Here is a 19,133-nt window from a genome sequence, read left to right as displayed (position 1 = left end):
CATCCTTGAAGGACATAGTACAGTTTTGTACCTACCATAAATGTAGATGTCCGATAGGCATGCATCTGCCCCTCTGTGGTACTCCTAGGGTATTTGCCCATCTTGTAGCTAGCTGGGGAATCTATTATGGTGTATTTGTTTGTATATATGTACATACATGCTTATTTTTTGTTTGCTCTCTACTATTTGGAACCATTTGCATTTATCCAAATTTAGCCTTCCTAGAGGGCACCTGGCATCTGGGGCAAGAAACACTGAGGAAAATGGTGTCGGCTGATGCCTTTATACCCGAAGAACTGCCGCTATGACGGCGGGTGAAGTGCGACACCAGCCGAGGCCAGACCCAGACTTTGGAATCCGGCCGACCAAAGGGCTGCCTGACGACAGGACAACCCATTTGTAAGGACTGCAGATGCATGCCTATCGGACATCTACATTTATGGTAGGTACAAAACTGTACTTTATCTTTAGTGTCCTTAGCGATTTTTTTCTCAAAGTTGGCCTTGGATGTTTTTATGAGAGAACGTAGTTTTCTGCTAGTGTTGATCAGAGATGTCTTCCCTTTATGGGATTTTGCTCTGTTGTGCAGTAGCTTCCTTCTTTTGTTATACAATTTGTTTATGGCTGAGGTCCACCAGACAGGACGCTTGCCTTTGGTGGAGAGGGACTTTGATTTATTTGGGATTGCATGATCCATGCATTCTTGGAGATGTCCATAGAAGGCATTTGTGAAGGATTCAGCATTGTGGGATGTGGTATCCACTGGCCCAGTGGGCTTAAAGGATACCATCTCAGTCTTAAGAAGAGTGAAGTCTGCTTTTGAGAAGTTTTTCACTGTGGTCTTTTGTGCTGGGGGTGGAGGTGGGATATGTATATCCAGGGTGATTAGTTTGTGGTCAGATCTCACTAGTGAGGGGTATACCTCTGGTGTGGAGCATTTTGTCCCCATGTTTGTGTTGATCAGGTCTAGTATATTATCTCCTCTAGTGGGAGAGGTGACTAGTTGTTCCAGTGCATTTGAATTTATGAATTCCAGGAACCTTTGGGCTAGGGTGTTAGGGCTAGAATAATGTACCCAATCTATGTTAGGGTAGTTGAAGTCTCCCAGTATGATGGTATTTTGTGATACATTCATATCCTCCAATGTCTTCAGGAAGGCTGAGTGGGTTTCCTGAGATTGGGTGGGTGGTCTGTAACATGCTACCAGTTGTATAACAGTTTTGCCTATGGTTAGTTGCACCTGTATGGTCTCCGATGCTTCATGTGTTGCTACTAACCTGGAGGTGTGGGTGTCCTTGATGAATATGGACACTCCCCTCCCTTTGTGGTTCCCGGGTTTTGGGGCGAAAAGCATGATACAGGTATAGCCTGGTAGCTGGGGTGCTCTCAGGAGCCTTGAACCAGGTTTCAGTTACTGCACAGACGTCGATGTTCTCCATACTGAGGAGTGCATCGAGTGCCTGCATCTTGAGATTTAGACTTCTGCTGTTGAGCAGCATTACCCTTAGTTTTTTTCCATTTTTGTTATCTAAGGAGGTGGGTTTGTCTTTTGAGCCTTGCCTAAAAAAGGCACTATGGGGTGGCAAGAGCCTTAGCCAATATCCGGAAGCCCAGTGGTGACAGGTGCAAGCCGTCCCTTGCGAAGCAGCGTGGCTTGTCCAACATGTCATCCCAGGCAGACAGACATTGGATCCCCTTAGAATGACACCAGTACTTGAGCCAATTATTAAAGCTGATCATCTTGTCTTTGTATTGTGGCATCATTCTTCATGAGGGCAAGATGCTGCTCAGGGTCAGGGTCATACCAGCCTGGGCTACATAATCAGAGAGCTCCTCTATGTCTCTTTTCATGTAGTCCAGGGAGGTATGTCTCAGGTCATTCACGCCAGCATGGACAATGATGGAGTCATATTTGTACTTGCTTTGGAGTGACCTGAGTGCGTGTGTTATGTGGTGGATCCTAGCTCCCGATAGGCAGCTCACAGTCACCCTCTCCTTGTTCAGCCTGGTAAGTGGGACATCAGTGTGTCTGACTATAGAGTCACCTATTACTAGTGTATCAGGCATGGTGTTTGGCCTTAAGGGCTGTGATTGATTGACACACTGATTTATTGAAGAATGTGTTGCATGTGTTTTGTTTTGAGGTGGTGGATTTTTGGATGTCTGTTTTGGGAGCCACTGTTGTTTTGGTAAGTTTTTTATTAGAGCCTCCGAGTATGTCTTTGTGTTTTTATGTGTTTGGTTTGCAGTTGTGGTAGGTCTATGTGGGACTGGGTTTGCTGTGCGTGTGGTTACCATCTCCTCCTGTCTGGTCATTTATCTCTGGCTAGTGATCTCTGGCTAGTGATCTTAAAGATTTATCTCTGGCTAGTGATCTCCCACTGATCCATGTACTGTTTAAGTACTATTCAGGCACAAGTTTAAAGCATTATCCCTGATGCCTAGTGGTTCCTCCTCCCTTTAATCCCTGTTTTCTTTAAGTGCCATTCACGCACGAGTTTAAAGAGTTATCTCTGTTGTCTGGTGATTTCCCCTTACCCCCAGTACCCATTCTGTTTAAGTGCTGTTCAGGCACAAGTTTAAAAAGTTAAGCCTAGTGGTTAGTGATCCCCATTCTGTTTAAGTGCCATTCAAGCACAGGTTTAAAGAGATATCTCTAGTAGTTAGTGGTCTCCCACCCACCCAGTGTTGCAGGGTTTAGTCTAGGGATATGTGTAAGTATGACAGCCACCCAAACCCACCCACACCCACACTCACACCATGCATACACAAACACAAAGCTCCCTCCCCACCCAATCACACTCATGGATACACTCATCCATTCACCCAGATACACACACATACACACACTTAACCTACACCCTTACTAACCCCCCAACTGCTACCTCCCAAGGAGACACTCACACATACACTTACATATGCAGCCTTTCACATACACACACATGCAGACACACCCTAACACTACTTTACACTAAACTCACTAACACTTGCATCTACCTCGGTAAGCAGCTAGCAGTTGCTATGTTGATATACTTAGTTGAGTGATTCTGTGAATTGATCAGCTATGTAAATGTCTTACTACAGGCAGCTGAGTGGCAAGATCATATGGCTAATTAGTGTAGTCCTCTCCCCTGTACTATTTCATTAGTATGTAGAATGGCAGCTGAGATAACTCACTGCAGTGCTGGACATCATCTTGCAAAAACACTGCAGTGGGGCTGTCTCTGAATTCAAAAAAGTAACAGCAAGTTGTCCACCTGAATTACGCCTCATAATATCTTTCATGAATTTGGCCCGTTATGTAAGGGCATTTTACTTTGACAATTAATTGAAATTCTGTGCCGCAAAAATTATGTGTAAGTGGTTTCCAAATCAGGTCATATTTATAGAAGTAATTTATGAGCTGTACACCTATCATATAGCAATGCAACATTCAGGCTGTAAGTATTCATATCTGTATTTATACTGCTGCAATCAGAACTGGATCCAGCACTCGGCAACCTAGACAGCCACCTAGAGCCCATTGGCTGGGAAGGAGTTCCACTGTCCAGGAGGGGGTGGCTGCAACAATTGCTTTTTTAATAAAAACATTACATGTGTTCTTTAAGGGCATGTTTTAACACCCTCTGCATCCATGCATCCCTGCATACATTGGCACATGCACCTGTTGTTTGCTTCTTCTTTTCCAAACACAGAATTTAAATCCAAGACCTGGAAACAAACTTGCTGTCTGATGATGTCCCATCCAGAAATTATGTATGGACTACAGCCATCTGTAAGGGGTATTTGTGTGTGTGTGTGTGTGTGTGTGTGTGTGTGTGTGTGTGTGTGTGTGTGTGTGTGTGTGTGTGTGTGTGTGTGTGTGTGTGTGTGTGTGTGTGTGTGTGTGTGTGTGTGTGTGTGTGTGTGTGTGTTAAGTATTTGTGTGTGTGTGTGTGTGTGTGTGTGTGTGTGTGTGTGTGTGTGTGTGTGTGTGTGTGTGTGTGTGTGTGTGTGTGTGTGTGTGTGTGTGTGTGTGTGTGTGTGTGTGTGTGTGTGTGTGTGTGTGTGTCCTGTACCTTGATTACAGGAGAAAAAAGCCTGACTCCTCTCCACCAACTACCATATTACTCAAAGTAATTGAGTTTCAGTGCATATACAAGGAATTGAGTTTCAATGCAGTCCTTCAAGGAGTTGTGAGGTTCAAGGGAAGAGAAGCTCATGCTAAGTCTGTTTTCAATGTGCAACTGTTTTGTTTAGCAATTGGTCATGACTATTCTGATATATAATTTGAAAGCAGTGTTAGTATCACAACAGGTAGCAGTTTTGCTTTTGATGTAGCAGGCTGTGTATTCTACACCCGCAACATGTGGATGATGAATTGCTGATACTGCATCATACTTTAAGAGGGGTAGGGGTCCTGCAGTCCTGAGTGTGTCTTTCTTTGGATGAGATGCTTAGTAACTATGAACCTGTTGTCAGTTTGCCACCCATTCCCTATTGCAGTATTACCAGCTTACTATTTTTTTTATTTCTAATGTAATATAAACAATTTATTCTTCAAGGGCAGCAAGCACTGAATTTGTAGATGAAACACTGAAATATAAAGTTGTTTGCTAGCAGCAACCTCTTCATTATTTACAGATCTCTTTCATGTGAAATTATTCAGATGGCTTTTACTTCTGTAGAGATTGTGCATATTGATTGATAATGGTGAATTGTAATGGCAGAAATCTGAGTGGCCTTTTATGGTTGAAATGTTCTGAAATGGGCAGTTTTCTCATTACTGGTTCGTATGTTCTGTTTCACTGATGACTGAAAAGATGTTCGAAACTACAAATTTAAAATGCCTTCTAACAAGTGGTGCTGTATTATACAAGGAATATAACGTAATACAATCAGGTAGATGAATCAAAGTACATGTGCATGCATGTATGTATGGTCCTTAAAATGTGTGCAAGGGTCCTGTGGTTTGAAAACAGCCCACAGGTAAACTTTATCCACCACTGGCCAGATGCATTTTCATTGAATGTGGATTTCAATGCCGTTTCAACGAATGTGAGTTTCAAGAGCAGAGAAGTTTACTGTTAATGCTAAGTCTGTTTTCATTGTGAGGCTGTATTGTTTTGTTTAGCAAATGTCTATCAGTGTTTGTGTTATAAAATTTGAAATAAAAGTTTTAAATTAAATCCAAATACCTGTAATCAGTAAAAAAGAAAACACTACACACACTGAAAGGTTTGAACAGTGTTTATTATAACTGTGGAGAAATAGCCAAGTAATGGGAAACTGGAATGGCTGCAGGGGGTGGAGGGGCTGCTAATGGGGGGGGTCCCCTATGTATTACCCTGTCTAGGGCCCTATTTGACCATGATGCAGCTCTGGCTGCAATGTCTTATTGACTTTCTGAATTGTAAGTAAAGATTTCTTCTTTAACTACTTTAAGTATCCTTGTTCATGGATAAGAAGTCAGTAATGCACCTAAATCTTCTTATTATTGTATTACACAGGCACTTGAAGCTATTGAGAAGGCCCTTAAAATGAAACCTAAGGACATGAAGGTCATTGCAGAGCTTTATTTCTCAAAGGGAAATCAATTGAGGGAACTGAATCTGCTTGACAAAGCATTTGAAGTAAGTCATCTTTTTGTTCATTAATCTTATTCTGAAGCTTTAGTTCACATTGATTCGATGTTATGAGTTTTAGATGTTTTGAGGTTTAGATGTTGTGGTCTTGATGTTTTGAGTTTAGATGTTATGAGCTTTTGATTATATGAAGTGGAACCACATATATATATATATATATATATATATGTAAACATCTTTATGTAAGCTCTCCCGAACACCCATACCTCTTGCTACTTATATAGACCAACTCCAGGACTTCACTACAGAGAAGAAAGACACATTTCCAGTCACCACTGTAGCATGATCTTGCATATGAAAAGACCAGTAATTTGCAATCTTTAAATATTCAATCAATTTTGCCAACATTTTCAGTCCTCACACAACTGACAGAACATATATATATATATATATATTATACACGCACACACACACACACACACACACACACACACACACACACACACACACACACACACACACACACACAGAGACACAGACACACACACACACACACACACACACACACACACACACACACACACACACACACACAGACATACGTATATTACTTGTCAAGTGCAGAAAGAAATGAACAATGCAACATTGAATGTTGCTTTCTGTGGGAGTAGGGAATGCTGAACCTGCTGTGGCTTGGGGGGGGGGGGGGTTCAACTCTTCATTGATTAGGATTGCAGTAAACGATAGTGGGCAGGATATACACTTTGGTATGCATGGTCAGTAGTATATGTGAAGAGTGTGTGTGTGTGTGTGTGTGTGTGTGTGTGTTTGTCTTGTTTAATGGTACTAAAAGGGGAAAAGTGCTTAATAACCTATGTGTAGGGTTGGCATTGGGGCAGGAGTATGGTGTGGGTTAGCATTAGCACTAATGACAAAGGTAGTATGGGGGTTCTGTCTACATGCTAGTGGTCAGTTTTCTTTTCTCTTTTTTATGTGTTATTTCTGACACCACTCTCAAAATGATGAGGTTTTCATTTTGCGATCAGTGTCAGTCTGGTGCTGTGTATTTACAATCAGTTGTAAGTCCATTCACCAATCAGCAATACATTATATATATATATATATATATATATATATATATATATATATATATATATATATATATATATATGTATATATATAGTTTGCTATCTTGTGATTTAAAGGGATTCTTACAACTTACATGTTATTTGAATCCACGTGATTGAATAACATGCACATTGAAAGAAGAGGAATGAAGTCCATTGCATTTGGTAAGATTGTAAAATACCTTTCCCAGTATTGTGCAGTCTTGGAGTTAGTAAATATAGTTTAATGGAGGTATGGGGGGGGGGGTGCAGTGGTCTTGTCCACTGCAAAAAAATTAATAAATGTGAAAAATAGATTTGTGCAGTTTTTGAGAACTCTGTCTTTCAATTTATTTTACTGCAAAAGATGGAGCTCTAGGAAATTTTTTTTTGATGGCTTATCTGCAACCCGTGTGTGTGAGTGTGTGTGTGTGTGTGTGTGTGTGTGTGTGTGTGTGTGTGTGTGTGTGTGTGTGTGTGTGTGCATATGGGTCTCCACAAAACATCTAAAACCCATAACATCTAATTTCATAACGTTGATACCAGAACATCTAAAACCCAAAACATCTAAAAAGCATAACGTTGAATTTCATAACATCTAACAGTACAAATCACATGAAAATAACATTCCCGCCACATATAATGACATATAATGATACCAAACTACCAAACACACTTTTTGTTATGTTTCTGCAGGGGGGCTTGATACAATGGGGTTAGGAAATTAACTTTTTCCCACTGTAGTGCAATCTTGGAGTTGGTATATTTAATTTACGGGGTGTGGGCATGCAGGGGGACTTGCCCCCCTGCAGAAATATAGTAAAAATTGTTGTTTTGTTGTGATTTGTAGTGTTAGATGCTATTAAATTCAATGTTATTGGTTTTAGATGTTCTGGTCTCAATGTTGTGAAATTTGATGTTATGGATTTTAGATGTTTCATAGTAGACACACACACATATATATATATATATATATATATATATATATGTGTGTATATGTGTGTATGTATATATATATATATATATATATATATATATATATATATATATATATATATGTATACATATATGTGTGTGTGTGTATGTATGTATGTGTATATATATATATATATATATTTTATATATATATATATATATATATATATATATATATATATATATATGTATATATACATACAAACACACACGCGCGCACAAATATATATGTTTACCTGTATGCCCATGTGTACATATTTGAATGTACACATATGTGTAAATACACATCTTTCTGTCTGATTCTGTTTGCTTCCTCCTGAACTACTGCCTACCAACTCAATACAGTAGATCAATATATTAATATATTAGCAGATATAGCACTTTGTTAGTGCTGCTAGTGAGAGGCCTTGTGGAAGTAATCAGGTTGTACTTTTTTAATTAATTTTGATCCCCACCACTAATGACAATCATGCCTCCCTCTAGGCTGCCCTGCAGACCAAATGACAAAGCCTAACCCCATAGGCAGAACTGATTTATGGTGATAGCCAACAAAGCCCATTTCTTTACCATTACAGTGATGGTTGTTCATCTTCTGGTTATGATTCCATCAGTATGTTCATTTCCAGTAGAGATGACTGATTCTACATGTCATACTGTCACACACTGCAGAATGAGGCCTTTTTGTTTTCATGTAGTTATGACTTTACATATCTGCAGGTTTTGGCATTTAGTGGACCCCCCTTCTGTCCCACTAGGATGGGTGGTGTCAGCTGCTCGTGCCCATCCATGTCTCACCTGGCTTTTCCAGTGGCTCAGCCACTAGTTGAATATCTATCTATCTATCTATCTATCTATCTATCTATCTATCTATCTATCTATCTAATCTATTTATCTATCTATCATATTGGTCATAGTCAGTACTCTGTGATCTGATAGTACTTTATAGTTTCTTGGAATCCAGTCCTCTTGGGGAAATAGTAGTTTTCTTAATTAGTTTTGTCCCTTTTTAATTCTTTTTCAATAGTGTCCTGTCAGACCAGTTTAGAACTGTTTAGTCTACCCCATCTTCTTCCTAATTTCCCACATCCTGTCAAGACATTTCTTCTTCCAGGTGGTCTAGTACAGTCTCACATATTATGTACCATTTATGTCTGTTACAGATTATGCTTTTCCAGCATTTTTGTATTTGCTAATACCCCCAGAAAGGATGTCCCTCCCTGGACTTTCGTTGACATCTAATGTAAGACAGTCTCGCATGTGGCTATATGAGAGTTATATAACAGCAGCCACCTGAGCAAGTCCCATCTACACAGGGAATTATCAAGTGTAGGGTAATATTTATCTTATTGCCAAGTATGGACCCAAGCTTTCTGGATGCTGAATTTTTTTTTTAATTATGATTGCATTTGAGTACATTTTACAACAGTATCACAGAAGGAAGATAGTTATGCTGTTTGACCATCAAGGAAGAAAAGTTTAAAGCCATTCAGGCCTCAGTTCCAAAAGACTTGCATCTCAGTATAAATGACCACTTATACTGAGAGCAGGTGTTTTGAAATCTGAAACCCATAGTAAATCTGTTTATAAATAGGCCTTACATTGAATTAAGTCACTTACACTGAAACAGGGCAGACTTACACCAAGAGTAAATCTTTTGGAATCTGGCCCTCATAACATCACCAAAAGCTTCTGTTGTCATTGAGAAAAGTGTGTGTGTCTATGTGTGTGTGTGTGTGTTTATGCATACCTGGTGCTTATGTTTTGTCTAAGTGTACACATATGTCTGTAGGAATACACATTAAATAATACTGTTTGTCTATCATCTTTTATGTTATGACTACACAGAACTGACCTCAGCTGTCAAATCTTAAGAGTAAGCCTATGCCTTCACTTACTTAGGTGGTCTACTGGCAGATCTCTCAACTGTACCTCTTTTGGGGGAATATACTTATTTTCAGCCCCACATGATGTACATATTTTTGGAAGAATGTCCCTAATTTCAGGCTTTGTTTGCCCCTTCAAACAATTTTTGAATTCCCCTCATCTTCCCCTCATCTTCTTTCTTCTTTTTCCCAGTTAGAGGTCACCACAGCAGGTCATCTGTCCACTCATGATTGGCAGTGGAGTTTTACAGTGTTGAGTTGCCAGCCAGATGCCGAACCTTCCACAGAAGGCACACACACACACACACACACACACACACACACACACACACACACACACACACACACACACACACACACACACACACACACACTCCTAGGGCCAATTTAGAATGTCCAATCCACCTACAGCATGTCGTTGGGATGTGGGAGGAAACCGAAGCACCCGTCAGAAACCCACACGACCACAGGGAGGACATGCAGACTCCACACAGAAGGCACCCCAGCCGAGGATCGAACCGGAGAACCTCTTGCTGTGAGGTGGCAATGCTAACCACTGCACCACCATGGCTGCCCTCTGAATTCCCCTCATCACAAGTGATTTTTGAAGCTGTCAACTACAGAGAAAACCACATTACATGACCAACATACTAGTGGCACCAATAATTTAAAGAAAGAGGAAGTATATCTTACATATCTCTTTTTCAGAACCAAAAATAAATGACCTAGTGTTGTAGAATTTTGCAGTACAGTTCATTAAAGTCTACAGATTTTACACTGTCTCTCTGATAATCTGCTTATGTTTTTTCCAAGATTTTTGTCACACTCTGCTTTTTAAACTTGTTTATGAGTAATATTCCCATATTCCTGATGGAAGCAAGAAGAGCTATGTGCTATTTTGTATTCAAACTTTTTAACACCTTTTTTTAAAACCTTTTTTGAAATATCACTTAGGATATATGCAAACATAGCTGACCTGTATATAAATGAACTAGAAACAATTTACTGCTTGTATCTTGCTCTATCTAAAAATGACAGTTTCCAGTTTCTCAGTTTTGTATTATTTTTTGTTTAGTCTCTTCCCACATATCCTTAGCTGCCATAAAATATCCTTTTTAATCCATACTCCTAAATACTTCATCCTGCCGCAGCCCAGTAAATATGGATATTGCTGAATCAATTCATATGTTGGTACACAGTTTACAACTATAGCCTTTGTTTGATCTTTATTAATTTTATATCCTAAAAAGACATGAAACTGCCTCAGAATGTTCCACAAAACTAAGATGTCCTTTTCTGGTTTTATCAAGTACAAAATAATGTCATCTGCAAATAAAGCTAAGTTTTCTTGACTACCATACCAATTATATCCTTGAATTTCTGAGTTCCTTATTTTCTTTGCAAATTGCCCTAAATATAATGCAAATAACAAAAGGGAAAGATGATATCCCTGCCTGGTTCCTTTGTTCAGACACTACTTCTAGAAAGGAACTATCCCATGTAATGTTTGCCTCCGATACCTTATATATCCTCCCAATTAACCTTATTATTGTATCAGGGAATGGAAATGCTCCCAGTACCCTTCTCATTAAATCCCAGCTTAATCTGTCGAATGCAGTGGTATTTTCTTACATTCTCATCATTGTTCTATTAATGTTGTCAGATACAGTATTTGCCTCCCCTGCACATAAACCACAGTGATCCATATCTATCAATTTTGTAAACACAGTTGCCATTCTTTTAGCTGTTATGAATGTAAACACTTTATCATAGTCATGATTTAAAACTGAAATGGGCCTATATGAAGCTAGGTCTGATGGGTCTTTGCCATCTTTAGGCATTACAGCCACCACAGCTTTTTTCCTGGATGTTGGTGCTTACCCTCCTTTTTAAATAACAATAAACAGAACCTTCCAGATCTTTATCACTTTCTTCCCTCCTAGCTTCCAGACTTCTTGCAGATTGACTGTATATCATTGTTTTTATCTCATCTCCTCCTATCTTAATTGTTAATTGTACAACCTCGTCTACCTCTAGCCTTGGCATACTTATGTCTTCCATAAATATTTCCATCCATGCTCCTTCTTGATTTCCACATTTCTCTGTTTTATACAAATTTTCATAAAATTTTCATTAAATTTCCAAAACATCTGTAATACCCGTACAGGATCTCTGGTTATGTTTCTTGTTATAGGCTTCCCAAGTTTTCAAAAACGCTTTCTACGTTCTGTGGCCAAAGTTGTTGTGCTAAAAGTTTTTGTGCTCTGGAATTATCAAAAACAATTAATAGCAATCTTTCGAAACTCATGCTTATTATCCAGATACTTCCTTATTTTCAGTAACCATTTGAAATGTCAGAACCCTCTAGAGCAAGTCCCGAAGTACAGAGACTGAAAGACAGAAAGACTGGACATACATATACTAAGTCTGAGATGCCACCTCTTGGAAAAATCCCTTTTCTCTGAGGTATGGAGATCTTGCAGTTGATATATATAACTTAGGGGGGTGTGGAGGGCTTGCCTCCCATATGGGGAGCACAGGGGAGCTTGACCCCCTGCAAAAAGAAGGGCTAAGGGGAAGAGTGATTTTCAAGATTCTCTCTTCCCCTGTGCTTTGTCTATTTTTTTTTTTTTTGGCTTGTTGTCACTCAGCATTTCGAGTGCCAACATTTCAGTAGGGAGCCCTAATTTTCTCTTTAGCACTCTGCAGTTGTTCCACTTTTTGTTCTGTGAGACTCCCCTTATTCTGCAATACTTCAACCTTTGTGAGCCCCTATAAATAATTTTTGTTACTTCTTAACCATATCTCTTTTTATTTTATTACTACCCTATTTTTGAACTCTGCTTTCATTTTATCCCACTCACTAACTACAACTTCTGAAGCAATTTCTGTCTTTCCTAATAACTCTCACATAATTTCAACCACCTATTCCTTAAATTCCTCTCATTTTAACAGATAGATAGGAAGTGCCAGTGTCTCATTTTCATTTAATTACCCTGCATTTTTATTTTAGTTATTATTGGCACTTGATCTGAAATAGTTATTGGATGTATGTCAAAGCTTTCACTTATATACACATGTTCCTGTCTAGTCTAGCCCAGTTATTGTACCTTGTAGAATAATATGTAAATTCTCACCAAGTTCCTACTACTGAATTCAAGTCTTCCATGCTAAATATTTTCATAAGTATTTTCAGAAATCTATTCTCTTTTGTTATATTTTGCTTTTTAGATCCCCCAGATACACCCTCACTGTCACAAATCAAGTTCCAGTCCGTACCTATAAGTAATATTCCCTGCTGAAAGTTGATTATTTTTCTGAGATACTTCTTAAGTTCCTTAAAAGTAGTTTTATGTGGAATATAAATACATGCCAGCATAATCCTCATGTTACATGTACCCACTAATGTTTGGCATATTGATCGTTTATACAGTTGTTTCTTGTTTTCTCCATTTGAACCTATGATACATTTTAAAAAACTTTTTGTTTTAAAGAAACTCTCAAACAAAAAAATCAAACACATCATCAGAACACCCTCATAACATACGTACTGAAAACAAACATACAACACTATATACATCTTCAAACAGCAATGTTTAACCAACCTGATAGGAACAATTGTCTTAAATTGACAACTGCACCCACAGACATTACCTAAATTAAAATTAAGAGTATCCATGCTAAAGCATGTGTTACAACCTCTTCTCTTACTTGCACTAATTGCTGCCTGTTCTTGTCTTATCTTTATTCCCCTCCCAGATGTGAGAAACAGCTTATGTGCTTTCAGAAAACATTAACCTTCAGCCTTAAGAAAAAGTGTATTGGCTATCTTTAAATAAAACTACATTATACAGTGTTCTAGTAAATACACTTAGGTATTTAAGTATCAGGAAAACTGCTATTTCTTTTTCACTTCTAATAATTTGAAACTTTTATTAATCTGCTTGCCCTTGTACCTTATAATACCTTATAATTTAACGTTTATGTAAGGAAAAAATAAGGAGAGAGCACCTGAGATTTATTGCCTGGACCAGTAGTCATTTTGTCCGCATGGAAACATTAGAACAGAATGTACAGCTGCCTTCAGCTGCAGATTTCTCAGCCCACACTGACTATTTATTTGCTAAAGGAAAACATTTCATTACATTCAACATTCCCTTATTTTTATAGCACACATGCTTACACAAAAAACCCGTTATCAGCTTAAGCCAAGGGAATTAATCCAGACATTCACCTATGCAAAAGTAAGAGAAAACGTCTCAACTCTACCTATATTATAATCAGTGCACTTTTACACCCCATTCCACATCGCAAAAGCCCAAGATACTTTTGTCCAGCCTTTCTTCTCTTTTCAAATTGTAGCACTTACATTTCTTTGAATTAAAAAAACAAAAAAATACTTGTTTACCTTACTATCTTTATCACATACAACAATCACTGAAAATGTGTTACTATATAGCATGCAATTTATATCATGAAATGTTTTAAACAAATACTGTTAAAAAAATGGTTTTACTTGCAGTTACTTTTTTCTTTTTAGTGTCCTTCCAGACTTTAATGACATTTAATGGGGTATATGTTTTTCAGTCTCCCCACAATTTTAACAAAGTCAACAAAAGTCCAATATTTCAAAGTCACCTTTTTTTGTAAAGTCTTATTTCACAAATGTGATTGATGCTTTACATTTTCACACTTATTCACTAATTTCAGTATTGCTGCACTTCTTACTGTTCATCTCCATCTCCCAACCCCAGACTCCAATTCAAGTCCTAGGTACTTCTGATTCTTCTAGTCAACTCCTGTGCATTTTCTGTCCTCAATCAGTTTCCTTCAGAATGCTGGAAATTTTTTCAGTGGCAAAGTCTCTGTATGAGCTTTATTATCAGAAGAATGAGAAGTGAGTCCCCCTCTGTTTGATAGCTCACTTTTCATTGGAAAACTTTGTGTTTCATCCTTAGACTGTTCTGCATCACAAAATGACATTGATTGAAAGGAAACATATTCTGAAGATAGCTGGATACAGTAACTTGAATCTCACACCTGCCTCCCAACATTCCCTGATTGCTGGGAGAAATTTGATTCTCTTCTGCCTACTGTATAGTGAATAATCAATTTCCACAAACATTGTACTACCTGCAATTTTTAATACTTTGACCTTCTGCCTCAGTTTTGATAGGATCATCTCCTTCTTTTGGTATAATTGCATCTTTACTAATACAGGTCTTGGCTGTTTTCTCATTAACAAATCCTGCTGTGGAATATCAGTCCAGTTACTTATTTGTGCTTTCATAAAATTAATACAGTCTGTGACTTCCCATTTTTGTGGTACAGCAGAAAATCATAGGTTTTCTCTGGGAGCTCTGTGGTCTAACTCTACCATTTTTTGAAAGAGCTCTTCTTGAGGCGTCTCTTACCCAGCCAGCCTTTTCTTCATTCTGACTTCTGATTTTGCAGTTTTATCAATTCATCCAAAAAGCTGTTTGAAGCTTCTTCCATTTTTCCAGCCTTTTGTTATTTGAGTTGACATGCTCCATCAGTGGTTCATTTATTTTAATCAGCTCGGAGCCCATTTGATTTATTTTTCCTCTTAATTACTGGAAGCCATGTCTTGTACCAAAGCTGGAGCTTGAACTGCTTTTTGCTTAACAGCTGCAGAATTCTTCTCAGTTAGTATTTTCTTTTCACCTTTCTAGTTGATTTTCTTTCAGACCTTCTAAGTTTCTTCTTTGCTAGCATCCAGATAGTGTATTTATGGGCCAGTAACTGAATTTTACTAAAACTGCTAGAATTACTAGCCCTTATCTCTCAGTTTCTTTTTTCACACCAGGAGAGGTGAATTAAGCTGTTGAGCAGTGTGCAGCCATCTTTGAAGGCTTTTCTATTCAAATTTTATGCTAACTGCATGTCAAACTTTTTGGCTGAATGTACTTACTTTTCTAGTGTCTTTGTACCTATTGTTGATGACTGCAGGTGTAGAGGTGTGTACTGAGGAACTGGTTCATGACTAGAATTCCCTTCCTAGTCAACACATTTTATGAGTGAAATTTGTTAAAGGAATGAAAAGATTACAAGATCAGTAGCAGTGCAAACAAATCTGTACATACAGCTTGGTAGTATAAATCTCCTGTGACGCTGGAATGGAACTCCTTTGCCGCTAGAACTTTTTTTTTGTTTTAGTAATGAGTTATTGCTTTAAGTTACAGCATGGCAGTGTTTAAAGCTTACTGTTAATATTTATTTATTTTATTTATTTCTGTTTGATGACCGGTGAAGTCCACTGGGCCAAGAAGAGCCCGTTTTCAGTGGAGGCCCAGGGAGAAAAACTCCAAAGACCCATTACATACATACACAACTTTGTATACACATAATCGTCTGGTTAAGAATGCAGCATTATACATACAAACATAGTACAGCATAATTTAGCATATTAATACACAAACTGGTATGACATTAACGTCAGGCTGAATAGATTCTAATTTAACTGTTGGCTTTTGGTAATCTGGAAGAATGTCTCCCTACACCAGTGGCCTGTCAGTTTTTTTTTAATATCTTGAAAGAAGGCAATGACTAAGGGTGCAAAGGCTTCTCTGCTTCCTCAGGTTGTGAGTATGGCAATCATATAACATGAATCATCTCTTGGTGGAGAACAGTTTTTTCTAAGTATAAAAGGAAACATAATGCAACCAAACAGGAAGGGTGGAACACCAGTCATGTAGGAAGGTACAGGTCTGAATGCTTGTGTACTCACTGTGTTAATCCACTGCATTTAGCCTTCTGAAGATAGTTAGACAAAGCATATTGCTGTTATAGTCTAAAGGGCAATAAAGCTTCCCTCCCAATGATGTAGACTCCTTTACACTAAGCTCTTTAAGGGCAAAGTGCATGAGGAGTGGAATTAGTTGGCTTTTTGGGTATGAGTGGTGAAAGCTTGAGAGCAAATGGGGAGTAGCAGTTAAAAATAAATGAAAACATATAGAGACTGGTTTTCTGTTGAAGTCCAACTTCTATTATGCTGAATTCACAAAGAAGGTACATTCTTGCTTATAAGTTTGTGAAATCACTATAATGGAGCCACATTTCTTGCAAGGTTAGAATAACCTGGGTATAAATATTTTTGTAAACATTATTGACCAAATGGTCTAATAGATTTTTATTTATAAAACCTTTTTTAAAGAACCTGTAAATGTTTATTTATTTTCTTGTTTTCCTCTGTTTATCTGTTACTAGAGCACAAATAATAACCCTCTTATGAATATTTTTATGGAAGGAGCGGACTGTGGTTAGATGGTTGATACTCAGCTGCATGTTAGATGCAGAAGCAGACTGAAGGGCAATGCTTAGCAAATACTTTGTATTTGGGTAGCTGTGGTATTCTGTTTCTAGGAGTTTCTCAAATGTGTGCTACAGAAATGTAGAACTGCCTTTTATTTAAGAATGCATTGTTGACAAAGTAGGTGCCACTGTCAGATGCTGTATGACCACTGATTGCATAGGTAATGATTGAGAGGTAAATAAGGATCCTTCAGTGTTAAAACAATAAAATAAACAAATGTTCTGTGGCAAAATGACACACAAAATATGGGAAAATAATCATACTTAAGTGGTTGGGTAATCATAGTATGTAAAATGTTTATACTACATTGTATACTAGTTTTGAGCTATTTTCTAACTTGTATTTTATGTTTATTCCTACAGAATTCTAAAGTGGCTGTGCACCTTAACTCTGAACAGGCTCAGGCTTGGATGAATATGGGGGGAATACAGCATATCAAGGTAATGTAAATAAACTTATTCGATTCCACAGAATTAGAAGAAATAAAGACCAACATAACCCAGTGCAAGAAATCACAGGCAAGGCAGAAAAAAGAAAAGAAAAAGATAATGCAGACAAATCTTATTCAGATATATATGGGGAAGAGGGTCACCATAATGAATGAGTTTCACACATTATAAAGCTACAGCTCTACCCTTAGCTTTGACAGGAGACACACTCATCTCGTTTTTCAACTCTCTGGTTAATAAGAATGCAAGAAAAATGACATTCTCCTTTGGCACAAAGGGGTAAAACCCTAACTGTGACCCAGATGACCTTTGTTCAGTTAATTGGCATGGGAGCTAGAGGAAGCAGGGAGGGAGGATGGGAAGGAGCGGAATACAGCTCACCTGTTTGGAGAAGGAGGTGGCTTGGGCTAGAGTGACACCCAGTTCAGAGCCCTGGGTGGTGCAGTCTGTGGAGTCTAGATCACAGCTGCATTGGACAGGGGGAAGCTCGCATATATCCCCCCATAGAAAGGCAGCACTTATATCCCCCAGAAAATCCTAAGATGTGTTAAAAGCTCTTGAGGCCATGGGAGGTGAAACCATGATGTCTGCTTGGATGATGTCCCCTCAATTGTCTTTCGCCTTATGAGGGGAATGAGTAGGCTGGTGGTAGCTCTCACCCTCGTGAGGAGCAAATGGTCTAATAGGTTGTGGGGGGAACTAATGGTCTGCAAGGATTGGGAAAAAATAATACCGGAAAAATGGTGAAGAGGGTTGTCATTCTCAGTGATTGAAACTTGTAGCTTGTCATCTACATGAAATACAATGTTTTACAAGCATTTAAAAATATGAGCTTTGTAACTCTAAGGCTGAGTATATCTTGCTTATGTCATGAGCAGTGTCACTGTTGAACAAAGTTAAGTAAATTGCCTAACATTTTATAAGTCCTAACTGCATACAAGGAGGCTAGTGCTTGTTCATTCTGATAACAAATTGGAAACACACTTAGCTTAATAAAGTATGTGGAAAAGTGACCATATATAAAAAAACAGCATTTTAAGTTGTTTGCACTAGATTAAAGGATTTAAAATTCATATTAAAGTTACATTCTTTCTCTTTTTACTCTTAGTTTTTCATATTTCTTCCCCTAACAGCATTGGTGATAATAGAAAGAACTGATAATTCTTAGTGGTAAAAATGTGGACATTATTAGCACTTATACAGAAGGTGCTAAGGGATGAGAGAAATCGAGAAACTAAGATAACGTTCAACATCACTGCATGGGATGACATGCCAATGCATAAACAGAATGCTTATTTTATCATTCACTACTCCTATGTCAATGGCACTAACCTAAATGCAACATAGCCAGCAAAAGTCATGTTTTCCAGCACTGTCTGTAAAGTTTCAATACCTAATAATTTACATCTTAAAACATAGAAAGCAAAACACACTGGATGAAGCCATGCAGGAAAATCAGTTTATTACAGAGTACTATTCAAATTTTAGTACAGTCATCCTCTAATTATTAGGCTTCATCACAAACATTTTCACACTCTGAAAGTACTCCTTAAATATATCACGTGACTTGTAACTTCATACAAAAAAATGATCAAAAATACAAAGATGAAGATACGCTCACTTTATTCTTATTTTATGTGTGTGTGTGTGTGTGTGTGTGTGTATATATATATATATATATATATATATATATATATATATATATATATATATATATATATATAGTTTCACTTCTGAAGCTCGAAATACTGAAATATCAGATTTCAGTACCTTGAGACCAGAAGAATGAAAGTGCAGTTCTTCAAAACTGCACTTTGTCAAAT

The 19,133-nt window shown here is 38.0% G+C and overlaps 1 protein-coding gene across 1 annotated transcript in view; it reads left to right on the top strand.

The window, feature by feature from the left end:
• TMTC1 (transmembrane O-mannosyltransferase targeting cadherins 1) overlaps positions 1 to 18,478 on the top strand; it is a 2,511,834-nt gene extending 2,493,356 nt beyond the window's left edge. The window contains exons 14-16 of the mRNA XM_044087246.1: positions 5,490 to 5,612; positions 17,224 to 17,301; positions 18,419 to 18,478. Of these exons, the coding sequence (XP_043943181.1) occupies positions 5,490 to 5,612; positions 17,224 to 17,301; positions 18,419 to 18,478 (261 nt within the window). The remainder of the gene's footprint in view (positions 1 to 5,489; positions 5,613 to 17,223; positions 17,302 to 18,418) is intronic.
• Positions 18,479 to 19,133: the final 655 nt, after the last annotated feature.

The sequence above is a fragment of the Protopterus annectens genome, chromosome 11.part0, assembly GCF_019279795.1.
Source record: "Protopterus annectens isolate FY-2018-M chromosome 11.part0, PAN1.0, whole genome shotgun sequence".
NCBI classification, from domain to species: domain Eukaryota; kingdom Metazoa; phylum Chordata; order Ceratodontiformes; family Protopteridae; genus Protopterus; species Protopterus annectens.
The sequence above is the reverse complement of the archived record's forward strand: the minus strand, read 5'-3'. Positions and strand labels throughout refer to the sequence as shown.